The sequence below is a fragment of the Colletotrichum destructivum genome, chromosome 8 (genome assembly GCF_034447905.1).
Source record: "Colletotrichum destructivum chromosome 8, complete sequence".
In the NCBI taxonomy this organism is placed as follows: domain Eukaryota; kingdom Fungi; phylum Ascomycota; class Sordariomycetes; order Glomerellales; family Glomerellaceae; genus Colletotrichum; species Colletotrichum destructivum.
Window position 1 is genome coordinate 3,849,657 of NC_085903.1, and position 26,400 is coordinate 3,876,056.

Sequence of the window (26,400 nt, forward strand, 5' to 3'; positions counted from 1 at the left end):
GGGAACAGAAAAACAAAAGCGACCGACGGCTCGGTTTTGATAGAAGAGCATTCAATCCTCGCGGCTTTCACTCGGCGTGGACGTGGGCTGAGAGCACAACGAGGCGTTCGAATGGGTTTGAATTTGCAGAAAGGCCGTATTGTAATTCGGTGAGGACATAGATGCTTTCTTGTTGTCATTCAGGGGTTTCTGTTGTTCCAATTAACGGACTCGTTCCTTGGTCATGCTCTTTCGCACCCCCAGCACACATGAGGCGCCGATGCAATGTCATTCTAGGTCTGACCGGACCAGATCGCGAGAGGATATCGACACACGAGGAAGACATCGATTGTCAGCCATCACATACAGGCACTAGTTTTATAGAATTACAGATTAATTTCTGTCATTAACCCCACTCCTCTTCCCAACAAGCCTAGCCGTCCCCTTTTTGACTCTGTCATCATGACTTATCGCCAGAGTTTTCGGTCGAAGACTTGGGCCTTTCGGGCAGACCTTTGTTGTCCGAGTCTTTCTCGTCCGATTCTTTCCTGTCCGATTCTTTTTTGTTCGAGTCTTTTTTGGCCGAGTCTTTTTTGGCCGAGTTTTTCTTGTCAGAGTCATTCTTGTTTGAGTCTTTCTTCTTCTTGGGTCGTTCACGGTCTTGGGGGGTTGCCTCGTTTTCGTCCCTCTCACCTCCTTGCTCATCCTCATCGCCCCAACCCGATATCAGTTCATTGTCAGCTTCTCCCTCCTCGTCCGGGTCCCACCCCTTCAGAACTCGTCTCGCCGCCTCTCTTCCGACGACTGGGAGCCGCTGCACCCCGTTCTTGCGTGCCGCATCTGGGACCAGCTCCGGGTCCAACAAACCAATTTGCACTAGAACGCTGGCCTGGTCCCAATACACGTGCTCGTGGTAAAGCTTGCCTCCTCTCAATCCGACGATGCTGACCACGAGCACCTCGACTCGCTTGTTCGTTGCCGGGACGCCGGGCAAGATCCACGGCATCTCCTCGGTATGCTTGAAACGAACGTGGACCTCGTCGACGACTCGGTCGGCCCCGATGGTGCGAGAGATGAGGGTCAGTTTCAGTGATGGGGGGTTGCTGAAGAACTGAGAGTAGAAGCGTTCGAGCTCCGATGCTCCAATACCCCCCGTCAGGGTCGGCATGTGAGTGACGTGCGGGCTCTTGTGGGTGGTGTACGTTGACATCGTTTGGTTCAAGTTTCGAGTGAAGAATTTACCTGCGCGCAACAAAATCAGCTCTCGATCTGTCCATGCCTTTTGGCAGCATCAGTTCGGGTAAGTACTGACCCTGTACATTTTCCTCCAACACAAGCTCCAAGTCGACGTGGTTGTTGAACGCCTTCCTCGCCGCGCTCAAGCTCCGGCTCCACGCCAACTCGGCGGGGACTTTGCTGTATTCTTCCAGGTCATGCTCGGCGAAACCGGGCACGGCGTCGTACGTGTAGGTTGGGTACGCGAGCCGCAATGTTCCTCCCGTGCCGATGCCGCTTTCCACCTTCTTGCGGGTCGTACGCCGTTTGCCCTGTATCCCTACCATCTGGGTTTGCTTCGTAACGCCAATCTCCTCCCCTGCGGCGAGATGAACGAGAGTCGAGATGCTGCTGGGGAAGTGCCCTTTTGGGTCTGGAATGGCCGTCGGATAGTATGCAATGAGCAACCCGAGCTTGAACTCTGGGTTATTATCCATGACGTGGTAGTGCTCCAGGCAGACGGCCGCAGCATCGCCATAAGCTGTCGAGTTAATGATCAGCGTACTCTGTGCCTCTTATCATAATCCATGCCACGCCTTTCTCAACACTAACCGACGATGCCAAAAGTCTCGCAGGGCCCCATTTTCTTTTTGCTCAACGATCGGATCTTGCTCCGGTACTTGTCCGGGCTGCTTCCCATTGGCAGATACTCGACATCGAAGTTCTCGTCGCGCCATTCTCCTAGAGTGATTTGGTCAAAGTCCTCATCTTCGGCGGTTACGTATAGCTTCGGTCGCGCGCGAGGGAAATCCTGGGACAGGAAGTTGGAATCTCTGTAGTTGGAGCTGGTCATGTTGTCTGAGACGATGCGCGCGTTGCGTCCTTCTGATTCCGGCACAGCGGCCTTGACCAGCTTCGGTATATCGATATTCATGACGGGTTTTTCTTCTTCTTCTTGCAGCTCCTTGCTTGGGGAGGAATAATGGTTGCAAGCTATAACCAGGACGAAGAATAAGATACAGATTTCCTGTTGCTGAGCTGAAGCTCCATTTCTTGTTAATTACCTGTGACGTGACGCGGGTGCTTGTGCATGTCCACCTGATAATGACGTCATGTTTCGAAACGTGCATTGCCCCTCTAAAACCCCCCCCCCCCTGTCATGTCAACTTGTCTATGATATCAGCGGGGTAGTCAAGTCCAACGCTGTGTGGGGTTGTTCAATTTGTTGTAAAAACAATGCGGTTAGTTACAGGGAGTAATTGACACCTACTAACCTTCACGGCATCATTCTGGTTTTCCTGATGTCAGGATTGCTATTCAACGGCAAGGCGTCGAGATGGCTAATGTCTTATGAATGGATGTTGACGATTTGTTCTACCTAACGGCTGTAAACGTAAACAGACAACGGAGACAGATAATCTTGGTGGCACGCGCGTGGGTGGTTAGTCAGATCCGTCATTAGTTTGGTCCTTAATCATGTCTCTCTGCAACGGAGCGAGGGGCAAAGCGAGAAAGGAAAAAGATGGAGGGAAACGGGTATAAGCACAATTTCCCATTTTCACACAGAACAGAGACCAAAACACATGTATTGCAGGCCAGGAACGTATGGATGGGACTCTTATCTTGATAAGTGCTTGAACAAGCCTAGGAATAGCTGCTGCGACCTACTTGGTAATTAGTCTAGTGGAGAGCGCTTAATGAGGGCGCTGGTGAGCGTCCCACATCACCAGCCACAGTTACACCAGCCACACAGGCTGTGCAGGACCTCCTGCTACAACATACTAAGCTCTTGGATAAGTCCTGTTCCTAAGGACCTTCGTGACCTCCAGTGCCCTCCAATTCTATAGGACATGATGTATCCTGCCACAAGGAGACCTAAAAGGAGCAATATGATGCGACTAGTCAAGGGAGCCGACGTCCTGGTTGATGGAGAAGAGCTCAAAGTAGAAGAAGGGAACGCAAGGAACAAGAAATACCAAGATACGGCCCACAATGAACAGCAAGAAGGGCATAGCTATCTCTCCACGTCCCCTCATCGAAGCCAACCAACTCGGCCTTCCCGTGCAATGTGGTGCGGATCCTTATGACTACGAGCGGAATGACGGCTACGCCTAGGAGAATGAAAGCAATGGCCCTTGTTGCCTAACCGAGACCACTATTTTTCGCGATGACAGATCCGGATCCGTTTGCCAGGCCTGCAGCGTGTCGTGAGTGAGGGAATAGGACGGAGATAACAATGAGACAGAAATCACTAGGCTCTTGAGCGACTAGCGCTTGAAGTTGTCGAATTTGAAATGGTGCGCTGTTATTTTCTGCTTGGCTCTCTTCCAGGTGCCATGGGTCGTGATGCTGGGCTTATTATGGCGACTTCTCGCCGACATCTGCCGAAGCAAGGACAGCATCTACAAATTACTCAGGTGACACTACACGCTATTCTAAGGAATGTAATTGAAACGCGGCACCTGGCTGAAGTGACGTCAGGCTGTCTGACACTATTATTATTTTTGTTTTTGGCTTTTTTTTGGCGCACAGCATCGTGCAGTCAGTCAGTCAGGACTTAGTAAGGTGGTGCTCAATAAGCACCAAGCGCAACTCCGACTCCCTAATGCCAAACAGCTGACCTCGGGTGGACAAACTTGGTCTAATCTGCGGATAGAGTATTCCGTGTTGACGGATCTATTCTCAATAGCCCGCTCGCGTCGAAATTAGTGATGCACCATGTACGGCTTTCGCGATAATCCACCGAGACCCCTTTCTTCTCTACCCTCCGCTGGCGCTTCTAGGAATCATATGCATCCATGTCCAGGTTTCCATTCAACACGATCATGATGTCAGATCCGTTAAACCCGGATATGACCTTGCCAAAAGGTTGGCTCTTGGCTACTCTCGAGGAGGTCTTCCGTGTATAAGAGCAGTCTCAACGAAAGAGAATAAAATCGACATGCTACAACCTTCTGCACTCTCAGTCCTCAGTATAAAAACGTTAAAAGGCACGACTTCGTCCGCATTTACACTTTCGCACAACGACTCTACTACACCTTTTTCAAGACCCTGCTCTTCTTCAATCATCAAGCTCGACATGTTCAACAACAAAACAACCTCCCTTCTGACCCTTGGTCTTTTGGGCCTAGCCTGCGTGCCCTCGGCTGTGGCAGCCCCCCTCGCGGTAGAGGAGCTCGAATGGCCCACTCAGTACGTGCAGAGCGGCCAAACCTCGACTCGTGTCCTTGTGCAAGGCCATGGCCCGGCAGTGGTGATTGTCCCATCATATGGCCGTGATGGCGGCGACGATTTCAACGGCCTCACCTCTGCTCTCGTCGACGCCGGCTACCTTGTCCTGCGTCCCCAGCCACGGGGCACTCTGGGATCGTCTGGTCTTATGACGAACGTCACCCTGGACGACCTTGCCTCAGACATAGCCGACGTAATCGACACTATTGCAGGCGGTCGAGCAATTGTGTTCGGTCACGCCTTTGGCACGTTTGTCACTAAGCGTGTCGCGTTGAATTACCCCGACAAGGTTCCTGCGATTGTAGTCGCCTCCCCTGGTGGCCAGAAGATCCCCGAGGACATTGCCGGCATGCCTTTTGTCGCTGGCAACACCAGTTTGCCTGTCGCCACGCGCCTCGCGGCTCTGGAGTTGGCCTTCTTCGCGCCTGGCCACGATGCTCATATCTGGCTGGATGGATGGTACCCGGACACGCTCGCTATGGAGCACGGAGCTATCGAGGCAGCTGGAGACCTGACCAAATTCTGGGCTGGTGCAAACTCTACGCAGGTTCTCGAACTTATCCCAGCCGAGGACCCGTTCCAGCCCGAGGATCAGTGGAACACCACGGCCAACCTGTTCCCTGACCGTGCCGTCTCAGTCATCATCCAGAACGCCTCGCATGCCCTTCTGCCAGAGAATCTGACGGGTGTAGTCGAAGCAGTATTGCCGTACCTGGCCCAGCAATCAACAAGGCTGTGATTGCTTTGCTTGTCACGCGACGGCTTCACTATAGTGTATTATCGACGTACTTTGAACCGTATTTCAATGGAATAGTGGGACTAAGGATTAGATAGTTAGAAGGAAGGCTATTTGTAACTTTGCTTTCCATGGGGGATATTAATTAATCAAGACTCTAAGGGCTGTAGTAGTCATAGCACACTTTAGATACATTCTCTTATAGAACATTACACCGATTCTGTGCAGGCATCGTAGGTGATAATCGCATATCATTATGATTAGAAAACTCTTGACCCTCTTATTAATATATCTCGTTAGATGTCTCTAGATGTCTCTCTGGATGTTGCTTTGTTGATGTGTGTCGATCACCACCTAGTCTGACCCAATACTGCTTCTGGATTATCATCACCAACAGCGACGGTAACGACAACCACACCTTAGCCCTAAAAACATCAAACCCCAGCCGATACCAAGGCCCTATCACAAAGAAGTGTAGTAACTCGCCCGCTGACGTCCTGTTTATCTCCTAAGGCAGTGTATAATCAGATACCCTTGTTGCAAACGGCACGTTTAGGTAATTTGCAGCGTTGCGTAGACAATGCAGAATAGAACATAATAAAGAAGATGTTTTTATTTCCAAGGGTTTTCTTCGGATCACTTCTAGCTGTTAACATGAGCTGTCTAGTGCTTAGGCAGTTATCAGCCTATGTAACAAGAAAGCGTATTTATTGGCCCTGTAGACCTGGACGATGATCTGTTATCAGAAGCAGGAAATGCCTTTGCCAGCTTGTATCGAGACAATCACACCATTCGTATCCGCAACCAACGATATTGGAGAATAGGCCTCTATTTCTTTTTTGACACAAATAAGATAAGACATATGAACTTGACGGATCGTATCCAGTGACAGTTGTCCTGGCCCGCTCGTGACAGCACTGTCCCCACCCGGTTAGGTCCAGCAGGTATCTGACTCAATTGTACTTCGTAATACGCAGGTAAACCTGTTTTTGGGACATCCTCTGCGGCCCGCCTTCTTATCCGTTGTAGCAAGTCTTACCGTCGAGTCGACCTGGCCGCTGTACAGATACTGTAGGTATGGCAGGATAACTCCAGTGAGCGAACGATTATGAGGTTATTCGTGGATTCTGGTGGGTTGCAGAAGAGAGGATCGAACATGAAGTGCAGCAATCGAAGGAGGTCGTGATATGGCTGGCCAGACGGACCCCACTCCGACGGAGGTTGATTCGTGTGATATAATTGACCCAGCCAGGCCTCCGTCTCCCCTTTCCCATCGATAACCCGGTCGACATTCCAACAGACACACTTGAAGTCCGAAGTTAAGCAGGTCTAGTCGCTTTAGACCTCGTCATACTCCTCCTTGTGCTCTTCTCTGGGCTCATCAAGACGCCGATGGTCAACACTACTGACTTCCGAATTCGCAGTATCGGCAAGAGCCTCTTCGTACTCAGCTCTAGCATCCTGGACATCCTCGCTGTCACTGGATTCATTGAAGTCATTTGCTGTGACAACGTCTTTTTAAACCTCGTTATTGATTCATAGTGCGCGGTTTCGTGCTCGTTATTTCTGAGGTTCTTCTTCTGAAGACATGCGATAATCGTAACCCTTGCCCCTTGCAATACCCTTTTTCTTAGCGGCGGAGTTTGACGGCAAAAATATCATTGAACGTCGTCTCAATTGGGTGCTTACAACTGGACCACAGTGTGTAATATCTGTTCACCTTCTCAGCACCCTGCAGACTATGGTCTCAAGCGTTTATGCTGACTTTCCTGGCTGCGATGCGTGTACTGAGGTCCAAGTCCAACTTTTCTCTTCAGTTTCGGAACCAACTCACGCCATACCAGACGAGTGGACGGCAAACAGGCTACGATGACGGCAACTGAGAGTTCAATGTAGGACCACATGTGTAGGTAAAATACATCGTCTGTCTCAGTTTCAGCGCAAGCCACCAATAGGGACAGTTGTGGATGATTTCGATCCCTAGCCTAGGAGCAAGGCCATGGATACTTACACGTAGGATTCAAGAAATTTCGGAGCTTGAACAAGATCTTGAGGCGCATGGCGCTGACAACCGTGATACTGTAGAAAGAGATCGTCAGGTTCAGAGATCCCAACCATGGCCGATGTTTTAGGGGTGTTCATCCAAATGAGTCTGGCATTACTCACAAAACTCCAAGTCCAAACATAGACATGACCTCTATCTTTTGTCTTGCTCTCCAGTTCAGCCATAAAGTCTGCGTCACTGGCAACACCAGCAACCACACGTTCATGGCGACATTGATAGCGGCGTGTGAAATCAGTAAAGCGTTCAGGTTGACACAGCGCCCTTCGTGCCTTCCATCCCAACCCTCCCAGGAATAGCTAAAAGGCTTGCACTGGTTCAGTTTGACTGTCGTGAAGACGACGCAGTTGACGAGATTTGAGACCTGGGTGCACCAGAGCACTCTGGTGAAAGTCGGGCTTACGAGGTTGAAAACGCGGAGATAGAAAAAGAGTATCGAGGCTTTAAGAGTGGCGATGCTTAGATTGTAGAGTATTTCAAACGCATAGAAGAACTATATCTTTAGCTTGAATGATCTGAAGACGATGGAAAGTGATGTACCGGAGAATTATTTGGCGACCTACTTGCATGAACAGATCGACTTTATCATGGGATAACGACCAAACGTCTCGTCCGATACCTAAACGATATCCTTCAAAAGTGTGAGCGGGTTTGAGTGAGCTTTTTACTCTACATCGGGCATAATTACCATAAAACATGTAGATCGCAAATGCAAGTGAGCAAATCTGAGCCAACGTATCAGCGAGACACTGTCATATTAGGAGAGCTCTCATTTTGTCACACACATAACCGGGTATCAGCGTTACATCGTCTGCACCCCAGGTCGATAGCTTCAGTACTTTGGCGAGCTGACGGACGAAGAAAAATAAGGCCGTTATGATGAGTAGAGCAATCTTTCCAGGCATAGACCCCGCCTGGTTCTGATACTGGAAATCGCACCATGTCCAAGTGATGTTCTTGGCAACTAATGAAGCTGTGTATTAGTACGACGGATAGCAGCAGAGAAAAGACGAAGGAGGATAACCACTGAAGTCAATCAGAAGTAGTAAGGCCAGAGGAAACAAAAAGTGAATCATACCCAGCACATGTGCCATATCGCACGATGCTCGCACGCATAGTCGATATGTCTCGACGAAGCTGCTGTCCCTGCACAGACACCCCGAGGTCAGATTGGTCGCGGTACATGTAGCAAATTTGAGTGCTTGTGATGTGCATGGCCCCTGTTAAGTGGAGGTGGTGGGTTAGCGACACAAATGAAGCAACAGAAGGACGGTCATAAGTATGAGATAGAGCGGGTAAGCTACTTACGGCGCATCCAGGGAGACCGGCCGTCAAGTCAGAGAGCGGAACCGCCATTGTGTCGAAGTACGTTGCTGGCAAGTCATCCGCGGAGAAGGGATCATGATACGGCTACTAGAACTCCCGGGGTCCCGGGACTTATTGGAACCGGCAAGACGTTGAGTGGAAGAGGAAGCTCAAGAATGTGCAAATTTTGAGGAAGACCTGGATTGTGCTTCAGCCGTAGATGCAGGATGTTTCCCTTCAAGACAGAAACCACAAAGGTTTTATCTGGATCTAGTCTTGATTGCTTGGATCTAACCCAGTTTAGAAGCATGCGGCTGGTCGTTTCCGGCTCGATGTATTTCTGTATCGCTTGTCCTTTCACTTTCCGATACATGATCGTAAATTTCAGAAAGAGAGGCATGATGTCACCTCTAAAGCTGTGGAAAGCCGGCGATAGAATGATTGGAATTTGTTGTCGACGGACGCAGCGGTGCTTTAACGATCCCTGTCCGGATCCGGCGCATTGCTAGCTTCAATGATACGGAGACCAACCAAAAGGGGCAGACTTTGAATTAGCAAACTTTGAGAGACTTTACTGATTGAAGTGAACCCGCCGCTGCTGGTTGGTACCTGATTGGTGATCCATTAATGACTCCGTTCGTTCTACTCTTACAAGGTCAAAAAGCACGCGTAGCAAGCAAGCAAAAATTACAGCAAGCAAACGAGAAATAAGAGACAAACACCAAAGAAGCTAAGATTTCGATTGGCAAGCCACACTAGATGTTGTCTCAAGCCACCGCCGAACCTAGATTAGCTGACAACCATGATCTCCGCAAACGACGATCACCAACAACTTTCTCTAGCCGTCCAATGGGGTCAGTGAACTAGGGGGAAACCCCCCCTCCCCCCCCCCCCCCCCCCCCCAATCAAAAAATCAACGCTGCCCATGAAGGAAACCAATGTCAATGTGTTCATCCCCCCATCACCGTCTTATAAAGGTCGGCTCGAGAGACGTCAAGAACTCGATGGGGCCGCGTAATACTCAGGCTTGCCATCGTCATCTCCTTTCTTTTGCCTTCCCCATGCCGCTCCAGAATCAAACAAGCAGTTCCTAAAGGATCGCGTAGTAAACAGTGTGACGTAAGCGTGCTCTGTCAATTTCTGCCTTCTTTCTTCTCACAGTTCTCAGATAGTGTCGTGCACACCAAATGCTATATCAATAATCCTTTGGCATATCTAAGCCCCTACAATAAAGGAAAAGGAGACTATGTGGTTTGATTACAAGGTAGCTCAGCCCTATTGTTCAGTCCTCAACAGCTAATAGGAGCTTATCATTGTAGGAACTTAAGACAAGCCGCTGGGGGAAGGGGAAATAAAGGAATTTGATGTGCGACACACGTACAGGAAAGGAGGTCCCGTTGCAGTGTCACGTGCTAGGCTACCCTCACGAGTATTGCTGCATATTGTCTAGTAGTCTTGACTTCTGCGCACAGGTACATGAGTTCTATAGGGTCGTGATGTCAGGCCGTGAAAGACGCGGGGCTGTGATGTCGGACTCTTGTCTGGGAACTTATTACGACACGCTCTTCCGTGCATTAGGCCGCATCACTGCTGCCTACTGCAAACTGGAGTGACAGCAAGCGAGCCTCCACCAACTATACCGGGCATGCAGTCAATGATTTGGAGAGAGTAAGATGGCGTCAAGAGATGCAAGAAAAACATGTTGGATACAAAGACTTACTTCAGTCCTTGTAGTATTATGTATCAGTCCTTTAATGCGAGACTAAATAATTCGGACGTCGCCCAAAACTCGCGTTTGACTTGTTCGCCATAATTGGAGATGCTGAGCTTACAGAAAAAAGCTGAGAGCAAATCATGTTGAGACTTTGGAATCATATGGCGACAGAATCTCATAGCTGAATATGTACAGAGGGGGAAAACAATGATCAGCCACCTTGCGATGCACTGTCGAAAACCTGGTCTATCGTTATACACCAGCTTATGTATTGCTGTCCCTCTTCATGACGGGCCATCAGAGTACTGCAATACAGACATAGTACTGGCCCCAAAGGCTTGCACAGCTGCTTCCGACCGCTGGGTTCCAGGCGTAGAAGTTGCTCAGGGTGATGCCCGCCTTAGCCGCAATATCGTAGCACGTGTCACCACCGACGACCAGATGGAAGGTCTTGCAGTTTTTGGTCATGCCGTCTTGGATAGGCGTGGGCGTCGCGACCCCATTGCCAGATCTGGTGGTCGTTGCCAGAGTAGTAGTTGTAGTAGGTTGTGGTGTCGAGCCGACGACGCCAACGCAGATATAGGTGTCCAGCCACAAGCTAGCGCACGTGTTGCCAACAGCCGGGTTCCATTTGTACAGGTCGGCGAGGGCGATACCGTTGCTAGATGCAATCGCCGCGCAACCATCTCCACTCTTGACCTTGTAGAACTTGTTACAGTTACCGACCATGCCCTGTTGAATCGGCGTGGGGGTACTGATGCCGTTGCCCGGCGCCGTGGTCGTCGTTGGCGGAGCCGTCGTGGTGGTGACCGGGGCTGTGTATCCGATCACGCGAACGCAGACGTAGACGTTGGCCCAGAGACCGGCGCAGGTGTCACCCACGGCGGGATTCCACTTGTAGAAGTCGGACAGCGGGATGCCGTTAGCCGAAGCGACTGACGCGCAGCCGTCACCCGTCTTGACCATGTAGAAGCGGTTGCAGTTACCAACCATGCCCTCCTGGATGGGCGTAGGGGTGGAGATACCGTTGCCAGCCGCCGTCGTGGTTGATGCCGATGAGGTCGTAGTGGTAGGACTGCTGCCGCCAATGACGCCGACGCAGACGTAGACATTAGCCCAGAGTCCTCCGCAAGTACCCCCGATGGCCGGGTTCCAGGAGTAGAAATCGGACAGGGCGATGCTGTTGCTGCTGGCGATGGTGGCACATCCGTCTCCGGCCTTTACAAAGTAGAATTTGTTGCAGCTGGTCGTCATGCCATCCTGGATGGGAGCCGGCGTAGAAATACCGTTACCGGGAGCAGTTGTCGATGCCGGTGGCTGGGTCGTGACGGTTGTTCCACCGCCAACAATACCGACGCAAACATACACATTAGCCCAGAGACCGCCGCACGTGCTTCCAACTGCTGGGTTCCAACTGTAGAAGTCTGCAAGAGCGATGCCGTTGTTGCTGGCGATGTTTGCACATCCGTCTCCGGACTTGACGAAATAGAACTTATTGCAGCTCTTGGTCATGCCGTCCTGGATCGGAGTTGGCGTCACGACCCCATTTCCGGGATCGCTGGTCGGCGTCGAGGCGGCACTGGTGGTGGTGGTGGTAACCGGCACTTCGGGAGGAATCCCCCAGTTTCTCTCCAAGCAATAGGAGTTGGAGGTAACAAGATTGCAGGACGTAGCCAGAGAGGGGTTCTGTCTTGTTAGTTAATTAAACGTTTTCGCAAAAAGGGGACTTGCAGTCGGCACTAACGAATGAGATGAAGTCTGAAACGTCAATACCGTAAGAGGTTGCAATCAGCTCACAAGTCTCAGAGGCTTCGGCAACATGCCACCAAGTGCAGTCCGATGGCGTATTAGGATCTGCGGTGGAAGGCGGCTCGACATCCCATGACTGGGCGGCGACGGTCCACGAAAGTTGGGCCACAAGGAGTGCGAAAGATTGGAGTCTCATTGTGAATATTGACGGGGATTAATTAAAATCAAGTAAGTGAGTGATGAGTTGAGTATGCAAAAAGGACAGTTGGAATCGGTTCAAAACGAGTGTAAGGCCAGATTAGGCGACAAAGGAGGTACAGTTTCAACAGAATGTGTTGCTGCCATGAATAAAAAAGCTGTCGTAGCTGAGAAGCTCTTCTTTTTGTATTGGCGATTACGCCGTCTGTCCATCGTGAAGATTGCAAAATGCCCCCCCCCCCCAGGCAACAGTTTTCGAAAACACATGGTTGGGTAGCTCCAGTCAGTCCACACTCACTTGGAGAGACGATAGGTAATCTCGAGCATGCATGGCTCAAAATCATCATGCGCCCGACGGATGCATCAATAGTTCCAACCTCCATGTGCATGCTGCTAGTTGAAGTTCCGTTAGCATGTCCTCGCTCCTTCGGCCCGCCCGGTATTATTGCTGCCTGTCATCTTCCACAGCCCGGATGATCTCCTGAAGCACTACATGCTCCTTAACAGAGTGGCAATTTTCACAGCTTCCGAGCGCCAAGCCATATTACAGAATTTTAGGCATGAAGAGGCCTGTGGTCCGATTCTTTGCCAAGCAAACCTCGGGCGAGATGGCTTCCAAAGGATTGCCGTTCGAGGCTTATGCAAGCTGAGAGCGGGACAGCCCGGATCCAGGTGTATCCAATGAGAACATTGCCGCCCCTGCATCAGGAAGGGGGTGATGTTACTCTGGGCCTGTAAGCCTGCATCTGGCACCTTGGCACCTCTTCACCAATGTGAACGAACCTATGCAAGGTAGGCACTTCGCAACTGGATCATGTACCGTTACAAGCCATGGGTGATCGCTTGAGTTGCTCTCGTCACTTCTGCATTTGTCTGCGGAGCTGTGTCTAATTCAAGTTAGTGCACCCCTCCCCCCCCTAAAAGTTGAGGTTGCGTGAATTTCTAGTCATCACCAACCCTTGCCACTGTGAATCCTTTTTCGCTTCGCCTCAATCTAAGTTGCAGGAGCTTGAACAAGGTGCTACAGAGAACAGCAATGAGGGTGCGCTGACTGTAGTTTGTTCTCTCGGCTTGATATGTGACTTTTGTCAATCGGAAAGAAATGCTTAGGCATCCGTTGCCTAGCTTCCGGGAGATCTGGCCGGTGTCGCCTTGCCTTCATGTTTGGTGCAAGTCGCTCCGTTGTCGTGTTGTAAATGTGCCCCTTTACTGTCGGTCTCTGATGACATTTGCTCTTCACAACTGCCACTCTTTTGCAACTTTCGCTTCGTTTGTTTACGCTTCACACTCTCTAAGCACAAGCTGCTAGGCGCGGTGCCTGGCGCGTGTTCACAATCAATCATTCCGAAGCTATGGCCAACTTTCTGTCGCTACGGCTTCGTGTCATTCTTTTTCTTTGCTTCTTGTCAGTCTCTACGGTCTCTTGTTTCAAATTCGATAACACCGCAATCCACCTACATCAGGGGTTTAAACGTGGCACCAATCTCAATTACGGCGGCGATGTAGGCACGCAGCCTCAGCCCAGCCAGGCAAAGCCTCTATTCCGACGACAGCCCAGGAAACGGTCTCCTGTACCCCGCTACCCAGAACCTGTCATCCCATCGCGCAAAGACGATGACGCATGGTCGGTCAGGGTGGAGGAGCCGGACATGCTGTACATGAATCTGGGTCCCGCTTTTGATCTCTCCAACTGCGTGTTCTGTCCGACTCAGAACGACGGAACTGCCCTCGACGAAACGGATTCGGAGGCTATTCTCAAACACATGACTGCCCAGACCTTCCTTCGATATATCAAAGGAGACAAGGCAGCTCTTACCGATACGTGTGTCTTCTATTCCAAAGGCGTCACTACTGCTGGAGCAGCTACTGGTTTGTCCGTTGCTGCCACCGAATGGGCGTGCGGAGAGTCTCAGAAGGACCGGTACACAATCTGGGTATGCATTTTCCCAGGCCTCTAGAAACGGATTGATTGAATGCCGTCAGATTGATGAAGCTGATCAACGATCCCACACAGAATCTGTTCCCAAACAGCCTTGATGCATCTAGCCACGCGGGCGTCCGGGACTTTTACGCCATGTTTACGCCCGGAAGCTGGCTGGATCCTGTCAGGAAAAAGCAAGAAGAATTCGAGGCGACGAAACCTCCCGGAATAGTGCCGCCGAGCATCAGGTATTTCCAGCAAATGTCGCAGTCCATGGCTGAAGCATGCTACGGAGACATCATCATCATGACGGAGACGCCGTCCGAGCTTGCCCTCTACGAGCCAGGTAAGAAGTACCAGGACGCACGCTTCAACAACATCTTCTGGTCTCACGAGCGGCCCGTCCTCCAGCGAAAGGTGAGGGCGGGAGAGGCAAAGCTCTATGCACTGGACTCCAACACCAAAGAAGCCTGGGAAGTTACAAACATCAACACGTTCGAGCTTGGCCCTTCAAGAAAGTTTAGACGAGATCTGGAATCGGGTAACGAGACGTCTGATGTCGTTGGACGGTCAAGATTACAGGCCCGGGCCAACATGTGCCAGAGCAACGGAATCGCTTCTCAGGGATTTGGCCAGGACTGGTTTGGATCCTACGGAAGCAATGGGTGGTAGATGAGGGAGGTCACACGGACAAGTTCAATTGTCAACAGCTGCTTACCAGACCTTGTGGACTTGGATCTCTTCAGGGCCTCCTACTTACACTTCTTACTCTCCTTGACACGTATTTCTAATATCATTACATTGAGAAAACATTCCATGGTCTTCCTCAAACTCACAACCTTCAGACGCGGGAATGAGGGGTCACGCCGTCGAATGAAATGACGACAAGGCCCATACCAGCACGTGTTCAATTATTTCATGATTGCAAAGGGGCAAATGGCACTTTCTCTCGCCGTTCAAAGTCGAAGCCAAGCCCTACGCATCCCTTGTATAAACCATGACAATCTGTGCCTCATGGCTGCGTTGACGTGGGGTGATCAGTCCAGCTTCGCGCCAAGCGGGATGGGGTCCGATCCTTCGCGACCCGCTGCCCCACTTCCGGCCCCGTCCCCCAGTGCGCGAACGGAGATTCCGGCCGGATTTGGTCGTGTAGCTAGGACATCGCCGCCTCTCGGTCCGATACTTGAGAAACGCCAAGATCGCGGAGAGGCGAACGGGTGCATGTCCCCCACAAACCGGGAAGCACCCCGCTTCCTTTGCGAAGCAAACCAATCGCAGGTTAGGGGTAAGCGCTCATGCGAGTTCCGTCCGTTATCGGGCCACATCTCCATTTCAGCAACCCCTGGACTCCCATGTTTACCGGTGTTCTCTTGAGCGGGGATCGATCAGACCAGACCGTCTTAGTATTTAAGCTTGATCCCGGGCCGCTTAGCGAGTCGTCGAATGCTAGTTTCCCGCATTCCAACGAATCATCAACGCGCAACATGGAAATTTACAGGAATCCTGAAGGATCAGGGTCGAGAGTTTCTTTGCGCTCGTCCCGAGATTGGAACCACGAGATAAGGAACGAGTTTGCTGACGCTGCGGAAACCTGCTTCGTTCGGCTTGCCACACAGCATGCTGCAGGGTATCTCAGTCTGAGCGATTACTTGGACGGCGTGCTGTCTCACTTGAGAAAAGGAGCGGCAACGCACAAGTGGGATGTACCGCCAGAAGACTTCAGCGACCTACTAGAACTGGACCTCTTCGCGGGGGCTGTCAAAGCACGGCATCTCGATCCAGCTTTTGTTCCCTTGGAAGAACATGGTGAGTTCCCCACGCGCAATTTGCTCTCACCTCCAGCTGACTTAAACTTTGCCACGCCAAGACTACGCCAAGGCAAAACTTCTTGCTTCCAGATCATGGACAACAAGTGATCCAGACGAGTTCGACCGGCTCGGCCGAGAGGACCAGACCGGCCCCTCAACGTTGCTACCGGAGATTTCCGATCTTTTGTTGGTCATCTGCTACGCCAGGCGACACACACTCCTGTTTAGACACCTCATTCGTCTGTTGCCGGGGCCTCCCGACAGGTCTACCTTTGACCTTCTGAATGAGATGTTGCTTCAACCACGAACCGCCTACTGGACCGTAATACACCAACATTCCCCGAAACAACAGAGCAACTCAGCAGATGAGATAACTATGTGGACTGATATCCTTAACTTCGGCTGGGTGCATGATCCCGTGAGCTCGGAAACACAACGGTTCCTGCATCATGGGATACGCAGCCAAGATCCCAGTGTTGAGAGAGACAACAGCGTAGCGTTTGGGAGCCAGAAGCTGAGGGATCTTCACCTCGCGTTGGCCTCTAGGGAACTCTATTGTGACGTGGCATCGCTTGGCGATCATCTGGCGAATTGCAGATCTCTCGACCAAGCTCTCGACTTCCTCACGGTATTCCCCGGGAATAAAGTCAGGCCGTCGGGTCGTGACTTGTACGAATGGGAGTCTGGGGGCCTGGTGGGTAGCATCGTCGATTCCTCGACCCTGGATGGGAAGTTGCGAACGGACATCATGAGACTTGCTCTTGAGTGCATTGAAGGCGTGGATGTCAACGCCCCGTTTAATTCTAATGCATGGGAGGATGACTTGCCGGGGAGGAAACGGACGCCTCGCATGACCGGTCTACAGGTCGCAGCTTCCAAAGGGGACCGAGGGCTCGCCGAGGTTTTACTCCAACACGGAGCCCGGACTGATGTGGTGGAGTACATAACAGGGTTGACCGCAGCGGGATTTGCGCGGAACAACGGGCATGTGGACTTGGCAGAATGGCTTGACGGGTTGTCTCCGAAGTAAAAAACAGATGGATACTTTTCAAATGGTTCAAAAAATGCCTGCACACCTATTACAGTATAGTCTCTCGACACGTTTCGCGTCGATTTGTGGCGATCACGGCTGACTGCCTTGTGACCTGCGTGGACGCGGTCACGCCGGAGAGCTCATCCTTTTTCCTATCCTCAGCTCGGTCTAGGCAACTCAGAGCGCTAGGTAGCTTCCTTTCTTGGTCCTCAGTTCTTCTCGACAATCACGGGACCCGTCTTATCAGTCAATCTTATCTTGTTAAACGAGAATGGTAGGGCTGATCGTTGACAAGGGTTGTCGAACTTGACCTCCAGGAGTTCATCAACGCTCCACTCTGGGCCGACGCCAAGGCTAGGCAGCGACTGTTTTCGAGACTTTTGTCTGCCGATGTAACCTAATAACCATTCAGGAGACGTCGATAACTGCCCTTGTTGAGTCAACAAGGCCCCCCTGCTGTCGGGTTGGAAAGCCGCGGACAGTTGCCAAGTCGAAGGATTGCGGCAATTTCGAGCAGACGGTCTGGTGATCAACAAACGAAAGTGCGATAATATGAGTCCAAATCGACATACAGTTGGTTGTGAAATTAATGTTACAGCCAAAAAAGCAGCCCACTAAAGCAGGCCCACCACACACTCACACCCTGTACACTGTGCTTGATCATCCTCTTTGCTCTCCTCGCAGGCAATCCCCTACTGCTTACGCCGGCGGCTGCCAAGTCGGAATGGCAACACAGTAGTCGTAGTTCTTGACAACACCAGAGCCTACAAACTGTTAGAGACTGTGACTGATGGGGCTGCTTGTCGAGGCCAAGACTTACAATCTGATCCTACGGAGGGGTTCCATGCCACGAAGCGGGCCTTGGGAATCTTGATGTTGTTCACGAACTGATCGCAAGGGTTGACGCCAGCTATATCGAAGAGCCCCTTGATCAGCAATCTGCAGGGATGAGAACGAGTAAGGGTTGAGTTCACCTTCGGTGGCGTTTGCAATGACCCAGCGGGTGCAGCTTGAGATTTGGCCTGACAGATAATCAGCATATGCTTGCCCCAAAACGAGCAATAGCAGTTTTCTTACCTGCAGGGCGGAAATGTTTAACGCCCGTACAGAACGTGTAACCTTGTTTCCCGAGTTAGTTGGCGCCAGCTGAGAAGACTTGACCCGGCAACTTGACACACCTGTGTGGAAGTTCTCGCATTTTCCCCCAATGTTTGGATTCCACTCGTTGAGGTGTGTCACATTGACCCCATACCAGAATGCGTAGTCTGCGCAACTCCATCCGGGCTCGGCGATGGTCTCCCGGACGCAGTACTCGGTCATATCTGGCCATCGTCGCTCGTCGGGCGACACGCAGTAGCGGTAACCGCCCTGGAGCTCGCAGGTGCTTTCGAGGCCGGGAGTGACTGCGAGGTCTGGGTTCCACTCCTTGAGGTCATCCACGCTGACGTCGTAGATTGCGGCAACTTCCTGGCAGTCGTATGTGATCGTAGCGTTCAACTCAATCGGCGCCTCTGCGTAGTTTGCGCAGTCCTTGCGTGTTCCGTTAGCTAGTGGCTTCAGCAGGCCCAGGTTAGGAAGCAAATCTGCGCGCGTCGGGCTCGGCATAGCTTCAAAGCTCTCAAAGTCCACAGTCGGCGTGCTTGGTGATGAATGTTAGCGAGTTCCTAGAGGGAGTTCGGGCCTCTTCCAGGACTCACGGGTGGATCGCGGTTGTTTTCGGTGAAGGCATGTCGACCTCGTCCTCGGGGAACGGGTGAACCCAAGATCCTCCGGGATTCGAGGCGCAGAGAATGTAGCCTCTGGACGCAAAGTTGTCGATGTATTCGCACGCTTTGCCGAGTTCAGGGTTCCAGGTCACGACCTGCGTCCAGCTGATGCCGTTTTTCGACGCGACGTCGCGGCATTTATCACCCTTGACCATCTCGTACGGCTTACATGAAACACTGTCGGGAATACAGATCGTTCCAGAATTGGGGAAGTTGGAACAGAACGCCGGAAGGTGGTTGGCGGCCAGGAGCTGTGAGGTACTGACACCGCGGCTCTTGGAAATACTCAAGCAAGTGTCGCCAGACTGCAAGGTGTATGTCGTTCCCACACACTCAGGGGTCGATGTAGGTTCTGAGGTTGGGCTAAAATAAAAATACGTTGATGTCAGTCTGAGATCGAGACTCTCCACAGGTAACTTCAATTTGATCGGGAAAGCGACTGACGGAATAGCCCAGGTAGTTTCTGCTGGTGTTGTGATGGCAATTGTGGTGCTGCCGCAAGACGATGTCAAAGATGAAAATTTCGATGCCAACAGCTCGTCAGACGCAAGGGGTTGTTGGATGCGCAACGCAATACTGGAGAGGAAGCAACTGTCGCAGGCGAGAGTCGGCTCTTTGCTCATGTGTGTTAGTCGCAACCAACGGGCTGACCAGGAGAACATTCAACGCACCTGGGGCTGCCGATGTTGTCATCGCATCTGGATCCATGTGAAGGGCGTCGCGAATCGCAGCGTTACATCTTCGGCCAGACCTTCAAAGAGAGCATGGAATTGTCAGCGGAACAGATACTGAAGCTGCGCAGTTCAGGGGGAACATGGAACCTACGAGTCCTGAAGACAAACAGCTTGGTATGCCTCATAACGCTCCTGAAAGTCGTACGAGGCTAGATACGACCATCCTTCATGGTCGGTATACCTGCTGGTGCCGCATGCGCCAGACACTCTCCGCTGATACGTCGTGAGAGCGGAAGTACAAGCGGTTGTGCACAATGAACTCAGCACCGCATCAGTTTCGTAAAATGCAGCGTCGATATCCAGAAGCACGGCATCGCAGTCGACCCCTTGTTTCAGTACTTGGATGCAGGAGCTGGAAAGGCCACTGGGAGTATTCGTGATGTTGGCAAGATAGACAAGACCTAAGGCCTTCGGAACATGGCTAGCCAGTAAGGCCAAGGCAACTGTAAGAACCACCATTTCTGCTCAAAAATGAACAACTATGGCAGGAAACGTAAAAGCCGATTTCGAGGACTTGGGAGTGGAGGAGTCCTCGTCAATCTCTATTGTTCAGATGGCGGGGATTGCAGAGACGGACTCGGAAGAGTGCAATCGCTTGGTCTGTTAGCAGACTTCAAATGGCGAGCAGCGAGCAGTCACCTCACTTCCCTTTCTCACGAGGTATTCTAGGCAAGCTGCTGAACGATCAGGCTTCCCGGGCATGGATGCGATTCTTGATGTTGCATTCGGATGGCTCCCCTTGCCCCTGTTGGTGGCAACGAGATGAGCGGTCCGCGCCCCTTGCAGCGTGCATTATTAGTGCAGCTTACGCCCAGAGACTTGGCGAGAAGTGCCACCGACGACACGCATGTAGAGGTACAAGTCTTGAGTTCGTCGTGACATTCTGTCGGCCTGGCTTCGTGGGATTGGGTTCCCAGTACATTTGTCCACGCTCTGATGGCCGAGAATGTGGCGATATCGGCTGATGCCCTGTTTGGGCAAGTCATCCTATAACCTCGCCGACAACCGAAATCAGGCACCGACTCAGCACATTGCGTCTCTGGGCTCATCTATTGTCGCCCGTGTGTTTCTTTCGCAATAGAAATCATCATGCCGGGGAGGATACTATTCTACCGCCCACGTTTGAAGCCCGAATCTTTCCAAGTCTTTGACAAACTTTATGCCACTCATTCGACAAATACTTTGCGTCCACTATACCTGTTAAACTTCTCCATCATGGGGTTGTATACTGTGTTCGATCCGCCTCGAACTAGGCTACTTTCCCTGCGGACTATCATATTGTTCTTGTCATTCTTTGCGCTATCTGTTTTTGGCTCAAGCCTGACGCCTGTGTCTCCTAACCCGTCCGTTTCTGGGCATCTTCTTTCTGAACGTCAAACCGGATGCTCCAATGAAAACCCTTGCAGAAATCCCACTGCATGTTGTAACGGGAAAAGGTGAGTCTCCCGATGAACTGGGTGTGCCTTTATTCCGTCGATACTGGGCTAATCTCGACGTAGTGGCTTTGTACGTGGCATGATTTCTCAGGGTTAGCCAGCGCTTCCCGACCTCTCTCACTAACAACATTATAGTGTGGCTATGAGGAAGACCACTGCGGCCCTGATTGTGTTTCCGATTGTGACTCCAAAGCTGACTGCGGCGCGTACGCTGATCCGCCCGGCAAAGAATGCCCTCTGAAAGTGTGCTGCAACAAATGGGGCAACTGTGGCACCACCGAGGTAAACGTCCCCTTTGAGAATGAGAACCAGAAGATCTCCGCTCTCTCTTTCCACGTTTGACTGACATACGGATCACATCTGTAGTCTTTCTGCGGTGACGGATGCCAGGGCAACTGTGAAGTTCCCGGTATCACCACGGGGCATGACGGTGATGTTCGCGACCTCGTCATCGGCTACTTTGAAAGCTGGATTCTCCTTCGGAGAGGCTGCTCGCAGAGAGATATCAGCCACATCCGCTTCGACTCCATGACACACATCAACGTGGCGTTTGGGTTCATCAAGCCCGACACATACGAGATTCATCCTATGCGCGGCGCAACCATCGCTGGTTTCCAGAACGTCACGAACCTCAAGCAGCAAGCGCCCGGTCTCAAGGTCTGGCTTGCTCTGGGCGGCTGGACCTTCAGCGACAACGGTACCGACACACAGCCAGTCTTCGGCGACATTGCCAGCACGGCACTCAAGCGAAGCCAGTTCATTGACAAGCTTCTACGATTCATGACAGAGGTCAGTGACTTCGATGAGGTCTGGGTAATATATGCTGACGATTCTCTCTCTCGGTGCTTAGTGGGGTTTTGATGGGTGAGCTTCTTTTTACCGTCTGATTTGATTCCACATCTAACACGTCCCCCAGAGTAGACATCGACTGGGAATACCCTGGTGCGCCCGACCGCGGTGGCCAGACCAGAGATATCCAGAACTTCGTTCTCTTGATGAAAGACATCTGGTTTCGTTTCCAGGCAGATGGGAAAGGACTAGGCGTCTCCTTTACCGCTCCGACCTCTTACTGGTACATGCGTTGGTTTGACATTGGCGCCGTCATGCCGTATGTTGACTGGGTCAACCTGATGACCTATGATATGTTAGTCACAATCTCAGTCATACTTTTGTCGGCTCGACGAGCACCCTGCTGACCGTTATCAACATTTAGTCACGGAAGTTGGGACGAAGACTCTGACTGGATCGGGCCGTACGTTTACGCCCATACCAACCTCACTGAGATAAAACACGGTCTCGATCTCTTGTGGAGAAACGGCGTGCCAGCTAATAAGGTCAACTTGGGCCTTGCCTTTTACGGCCGAACCTACAAGCTGGAAGATCCAGACTGCGATACTCCAGGGTGTCCCTTTGCAGACCCTGGAACGGCGGGGCAGTGCTCCGTAAGTGCCTGTTTTGTCTCTCAAAAGGCTACTAAGTCTTTGCGTGTAAGGTATGATTTGATGGCTCACACAAATGCAGGGAACTGGAGGCTATATGTCGTACCAAGACATCGAGTACACTATCCAGAGCAACAACCCAACTCCTGTCTATGATGAAAAGGAGAAAGTCATGTACTTCAAGTAAGTGTTATTGGCGTTTCAAAATCGGGTTGAAGTTGCATTTCTGACAATGTGACTCTAGATATCGGGGCGATCAATGGGTATCATATGACAACGAGAAAACCATTCGAGAAAAAGTCGAATTTGCCAATGACCTAGGGTGAGTCGCAAATAATCATGGCCTCACCGTCCTCGTAGCGCTAACAGCGGTGTCGCGAAGACTACGAGGACTCTTCATCTGGGCCATCGATCAGGACAACTTAGACAACGATCTTTTGAATGCTGTCTTGCAGCCTGAAGGCCTCGGGAAGTTCAAAGAGAGAAATGGAGTTGGCGCAGACGGGTCTGATTGGAAGAAGGTTGACCTTGACGGACGTTGTTTCTGGTCAGGTAAGGCACTGTCTGCCACAGCTCATGATATGTCACACTGCGGGTCATCACAGCTAACAAATCCTCAGACTGTGAGGGCGATTGTCCCACCGGGACGAACAAAATCACCACCGTTCGTTGTGCTCGAAGGAAGAACTCCAAGACCAAGGATCCCATGATCAACCTGTGCTGTCCTCTGGCAAACTCTCCAGACCCAGAAACCTGCCGCTGGAGCGCACCTAACCTTTTCGGCGGCTTGATCTGTGAGTCGACGAATTCCTGCGACGTTGGAGAGGAGCGCATCGTCACCAGCCAATACTACATCAACGGGAAGAACGAACACGACGCCTGCTTGGAGGGCGACGCGGACTACTGCTGCAAGATCCAGGACGGCGGCACGCAACTCTGCGAATGGGACGAGGGCAACTGCATCGAGGTGGACCAGAGCCAGATCCTCAAGCCAAAACCCAAGGGAGACGATCCATGCGGCAACGGGAAGAAGTTCACCACGTTCCGTAAGGGCAAGTGCAAGAAGAACCGCTGGGAGGCCCTCTGCTGCGACTCCAACATCGACACGTCGTCCTGCCGATGGCGAAACGACATGAACGACCGATGCAACCCTGAGTGCAACCATGACGAGGTCAAGTTTGGAACGCACGCCGAGGGTGGCGGCCGTAACTGCGAGTGGACCGTCCCCGGCTCCCAGTCCATCCATAACATGCAGGGGCAGAAGTCGATCGTCTGGCCGGGTCTCTGCTGCAACCGCGACGCTTTCAAGGTGGAGCTCAAAAGCCTTCCCGTGCCGTTGGAGAACCTATTCCCAGACGCCGACGAGATCCCGGAATCCGACGAGCAGTCCTTCGGTGTCGAGGTCGACCAGACCATGGGAGGTCGGAAGTCCGGAACCGGCAACGACAACCCCAACCTCAACTCCTTCGGCTGGCACATCATGTCGGGGCCTGAGGAGCAGATCAGCAGCATCGACAAGCGCGACGGCTCGCACTGGGAGGTCTTTGATTGCGATGAGGAGTTCCACGACGGTCGGCAACATGCCAAGCTGGTGTGCACCGACGATTCGGAGGACAGCAACTGTGGCACCCTCTTCAAGGGCGGCGTGCCCAACACGGTCCTGGAGATGCCGGACCATTGCGGTCCTGGCAAGTATGCTCTGGCGGTCGACATCGATCTGGTCAACGATGACGTCCCGGTGGCCCTGCCCAAGCTGGTGAAGAGAAAGCTCCAAAAGAGAGGGATGGAGTTTGAGAGGCCGAAGGTCTACAACCTGACCTTCGACTACGACTACTCCGTTCTTCAGGGCCGCCAGGACAACAAGGTCAGACTGCGGGTCGATTACAGCGACAATCCTGGTTATTGGAACGACATTGTTGGTGAGTGGCTGGGGTTTTCCCCATCTTCAACCCCCTTTGGGTAAGAAGTAAGATGTTGACTCTTGCAAAACTAAACAGCATCTCCTCCCGGCAAGACGAAGCGAGATGTTGCCATGGAAGTCGACACGGAGCACGGGGGCTCATGGGAGAGCTACCTGGAGCACCGATGGCGCATCGAGAAGCGTTCCACTCCCGAACATGAGAAACACCTCCTCCACGAGCGTTGGTTCTCCCTTTGGGCCGTGGACTGGATCAACAAGCAGAAAGAAGTCGATCTCGACTACGACCTCGTCCGCCACAGCGTCCGGGAAACCTTTGTCTGGAACCTTTTCAGAGACAGCAAGTCGTGCCCCAACATGGACGTGTCCGCTCACATTTGGACCGAGTTGACCGTCAACGTCGATACCTCCGCTGTCATCAGTCTGATCGGTGACTTGTCCAACCTCAAGTCCTTTGATCAGTCTCACGCGACCTTCCGAAACAAGGGCGATGTCGAAGTCAGTTTCAACTTTGTGGCGAACGCCGAGTTGAGGTTCAGTACTGGACCTGCCGAACTTGCTGGTAAGAGCCGCGCCATCAAACGATTCTGCGCCGTGACGTTCGGGCAAGGGTCGCCGCTCGATAATTGTCCTGATGCTAACGAGATGCTTGACAGGACTTGCCCCGCTAGGTGCAAGCTTCAAGATTCCTGGAATATTGACTTGCGGCCCCCAATTCCGCTTGATTGGAGAGTTGAACGGAAAGGCATCAATTGATGCGTAAGTCGTGGAGTCATCTGAACGGCATCCTCCGGCTAACGATACCCAGCAACGCCCGAATCTCCTACAAAGTGGCGAAATGGGACTTTATGCAGCAGTACCCGCCCAATGAGGAATGGTCAGATCCATTCAATCCGGTAAACATCTCGTCCTGATCTATGTGTTAAGCTATTTACGCATTACTGACTTCTTATCTACTAATAGGACAAGAAGGACAAGGCGAACCTCGAAAACGAGCAGAGAGGAAAGTCCAACAGCACGAAGCCGCAATTCTCATACAACCTGCACGCGGAAGGCATGGTAGAGGCCGTAGTGTAAGTTGTCTCGGCGCTTTACCAATGCCAAACACGAAAAGCAATGTGGTTTTCGATGGGCTGACCTAGAACGACACAGCACCCCCATGATTACCTTTGGAATTGTCTTCAACAGTGAACTGGGCGTTCCGAATGCGGCAGTGAGAAGCTACACCCTCCGAACGACGGGATCCCGTGACTGACAACAAGATAGATCGACATGGGCGTGGAGGCTTCTGCTCGTCTCTGGGGCAGCGGCGGCACCAGCGATACCGTTGCCTGGGAGTACTGCTACGGAGCCGAGGCGCATTGGGCCGTTTTCGGTAGGGCATCGGCACCGTAAGTCCCACGAGGAACACTATTTAGAGGGAGAACTTGAAGCTAATTTTGTGATACAGGACATTGTTCAACATTCCTCTGAGTCGGCGCTGGGACTTGGCCTCTGATACTGTAAGGCAGAACGATTTCCCCTAACATTGTTCTCGTGCTAATAGTCTCACAGATCGACATCATACCTTCCCAGTGCGGTTCTTCGGAAGATTAATCAGTCATGCTGACATGGAGGACCGATAAAATTGAATGTTTTCACGGTGCCGGTTGTCGTTAAGATGTAAAATATTCTTGTTTCACTGCAGATCGTTGCCTATATATGAGTGGACGTTTCATCAAAGAGACCTTGAAGTTCCACTGACCTGTAGTCCTCGCTGATAATGAAGCCTTTCACACGCTTTCACTGTACCGCCTCAAGGCGTGTAATTCGAAAAGCAGCGGGTTGTTTTGGTGATTCTTGCCTACAGACCCATTTCTGTGGCGGGCGCTAGAGCTTTTGTCTACCGGGAATCATTAACAACTTGTTTTGACCCAGGACTTGAACGGCGACATCCTGAGGCTACATTTGAAGAGGTAACAGATTGGGGAAGTGGACATTTTGCTGAAGCGGGTTGAGGTTCAGTTGAAGACAAAAAGTAGCAGCTCAGCAAAGTACAGGCACAGGTGCAGCACCTACCTACTATGCGGCTTAAATAAATGAGAAACTGGTTACTTGTATGAGGAGAGAAGGAGTTGAAGCGGTGTCCCATCAGACATTTTCACTTGTTACTTTAT

General features: G+C 51.7%; 8 protein-coding genes across 8 annotated transcripts; 4 read left to right on the forward strand and 4 right to left on the reverse strand.

Annotated features, from left to right (window-relative positions):
- Position 1: 1 nt before the first annotated feature.
- Positions 2-2,935, reverse strand: CDEST_13017 (Putative polyketide cyclase SnoaL, NTF2-like domain superfamily). The gene is made up of 3 exons (XM_062929173.1): positions 1,807-2,935; positions 1,292-1,735; positions 2-1,221 (listed from the first exon to the last, which is right to left on the reverse strand). Exons 1-3 carry the CDS (start codon positions 2,126-2,128, stop codon positions 440-442), a joined length of 1,548 nt encoding a protein of 515 aa, XP_062785224.1. The 5' UTR covers positions 2,129-2,935; the 3' UTR covers positions 2-439.
- A 1,338-nt stretch (positions 2,936-4,273) lies between these two features.
- On the forward strand, positions 4,274-5,164 carry CDEST_13018 (Putative alpha/beta hydrolase-1; the record flags this gene model as incomplete). The annotated part of the gene is made up of 1 exon (XM_062929174.1): positions 4,274-5,164. The coding sequence occupies one exon, from the start codon at positions 4,274-4,276 to the stop codon at positions 5,162-5,164; it is 891 nt and encodes a 296-aa protein (XP_062785225.1).
- Positions 5,165-6,900: 1,736 nt separating this feature from the next.
- CDEST_13019 (Putative extracellular membrane protein, CFEM) lies at positions 6,901-8,579 on the reverse strand (the record flags this gene model as incomplete). Its single annotated transcript, XM_062929175.1, has 7 exons — positions 6,901-7,085; positions 7,173-7,240; positions 7,328-7,716; positions 7,787-7,948; positions 8,009-8,187; positions 8,302-8,443; positions 8,532-8,579. 7 exons carry the CDS (start codon positions 8,577-8,579, stop codon positions 6,901-6,903), a joined length of 1,173 nt encoding a protein of 390 aa, XP_062785226.1.
- Positions 8,580-10,539: 1,960 nt separating this feature from the next.
- CDEST_13020 (Putative LysM domain-containing protein) lies at positions 10,540-12,187 on the reverse strand (the record flags this gene model as incomplete). Its single annotated transcript, XM_062929176.1, has 2 exons — positions 10,540-11,928; positions 11,987-12,187. 2 exons carry the CDS (start codon positions 12,185-12,187, stop codon positions 10,540-10,542), a joined length of 1,590 nt encoding a protein of 529 aa, XP_062785227.1.
- Positions 12,188-13,541: 1,354 nt separating this feature from the next.
- On the forward strand, positions 13,542-14,782 carry CDEST_13021 (uncharacterized protein; the record flags this gene model as incomplete). The annotated part of the gene is made up of 2 exons (XM_062929177.1): positions 13,542-14,123; positions 14,204-14,782. The coding sequence occupies 2 exons, from the start codon at positions 13,542-13,544 to the stop codon at positions 14,780-14,782; spliced, it is 1,161 nt and encodes a 386-aa protein (XP_062785228.1).
- Positions 14,783-15,462: 680 nt separating this feature from the next.
- On the forward strand, positions 15,463-16,948 carry CDEST_13022 (Putative ankyrin repeat-containing domain superfamily; the record flags this gene model as incomplete). The annotated part of the gene is made up of 2 exons (XM_062929178.1): positions 15,463-15,916; positions 15,978-16,948. The coding sequence occupies 2 exons, from the start codon at positions 15,463-15,465 to the stop codon at positions 16,946-16,948; spliced, it is 1,425 nt and encodes a 474-aa protein (XP_062785229.1).
- Positions 16,949-17,650: 702 nt separating this feature from the next.
- CDEST_13023 (Putative LysM domain-containing protein) lies at positions 17,651-19,910 on the reverse strand (the record flags this gene model as incomplete). Its single annotated transcript, XM_062929179.1, has 8 exons — positions 17,651-17,715; positions 17,772-17,861; positions 17,926-17,973; positions 18,130-18,590; positions 18,649-19,080; positions 19,162-19,363; positions 19,389-19,468; positions 19,543-19,910. The coding sequence occupies 8 exons, from the start codon at positions 19,908-19,910 to the stop codon at positions 17,651-17,653; spliced, it is 1,746 nt and encodes a 581-aa protein (XP_062785230.1).
- A 756-nt stretch (positions 19,911-20,666) lies between these two features.
- Positions 20,667-25,840, forward strand: CDEST_13024 (Putative chitin-binding, type 1, glycoside hydrolase family 18, catalytic domain-containing protein; the record flags this gene model as incomplete). The annotated part of the gene is made up of 18 exons (XM_062929180.1): positions 20,667-20,887; positions 20,951-20,957; positions 21,023-21,169; positions 21,254-21,729; positions 21,804-22,031; positions 22,101-22,329; positions 22,409-22,509; positions 22,571-22,648; positions 22,709-22,878; positions 22,947-24,245; positions 24,324-24,806; positions 24,901-25,003; positions 25,053-25,140; positions 25,208-25,317; positions 25,397-25,457; positions 25,511-25,635; positions 25,695-25,746; positions 25,799-25,840. The coding sequence occupies 18 exons, from the start codon at positions 20,667-20,669 to the stop codon at positions 25,838-25,840; spliced, it is 4,020 nt and encodes a 1,339-aa protein (XP_062785231.1).
- Positions 25,841-26,400: the final 560 nt, after the last annotated feature.

Bases quoted from the DNA above. Each gene is read 5' to 3' on its own strand.
- CDEST_13017 (XM_062929173.1), bottom strand. From the start codon at position 2,128: ATGAATATCGATATACCGAAGCTGGTCAAGGCCGCTGTGCCGGAATCA. The intron at 1,736-1,806 runs GTTAGTGTTGAG...TTAACTCGACAG, and splicing joins CGAGACTTTTGGCATCGTCG to CTTATGGCGATGCTGCGGCC. The intron at 1,222-1,291 runs GTCAGTACTTAC...TGTTGCGCGCAG, and splicing joins GTTGGAGGAAAATGTACAGG to GTAAATTCTTCACTCGAAAC.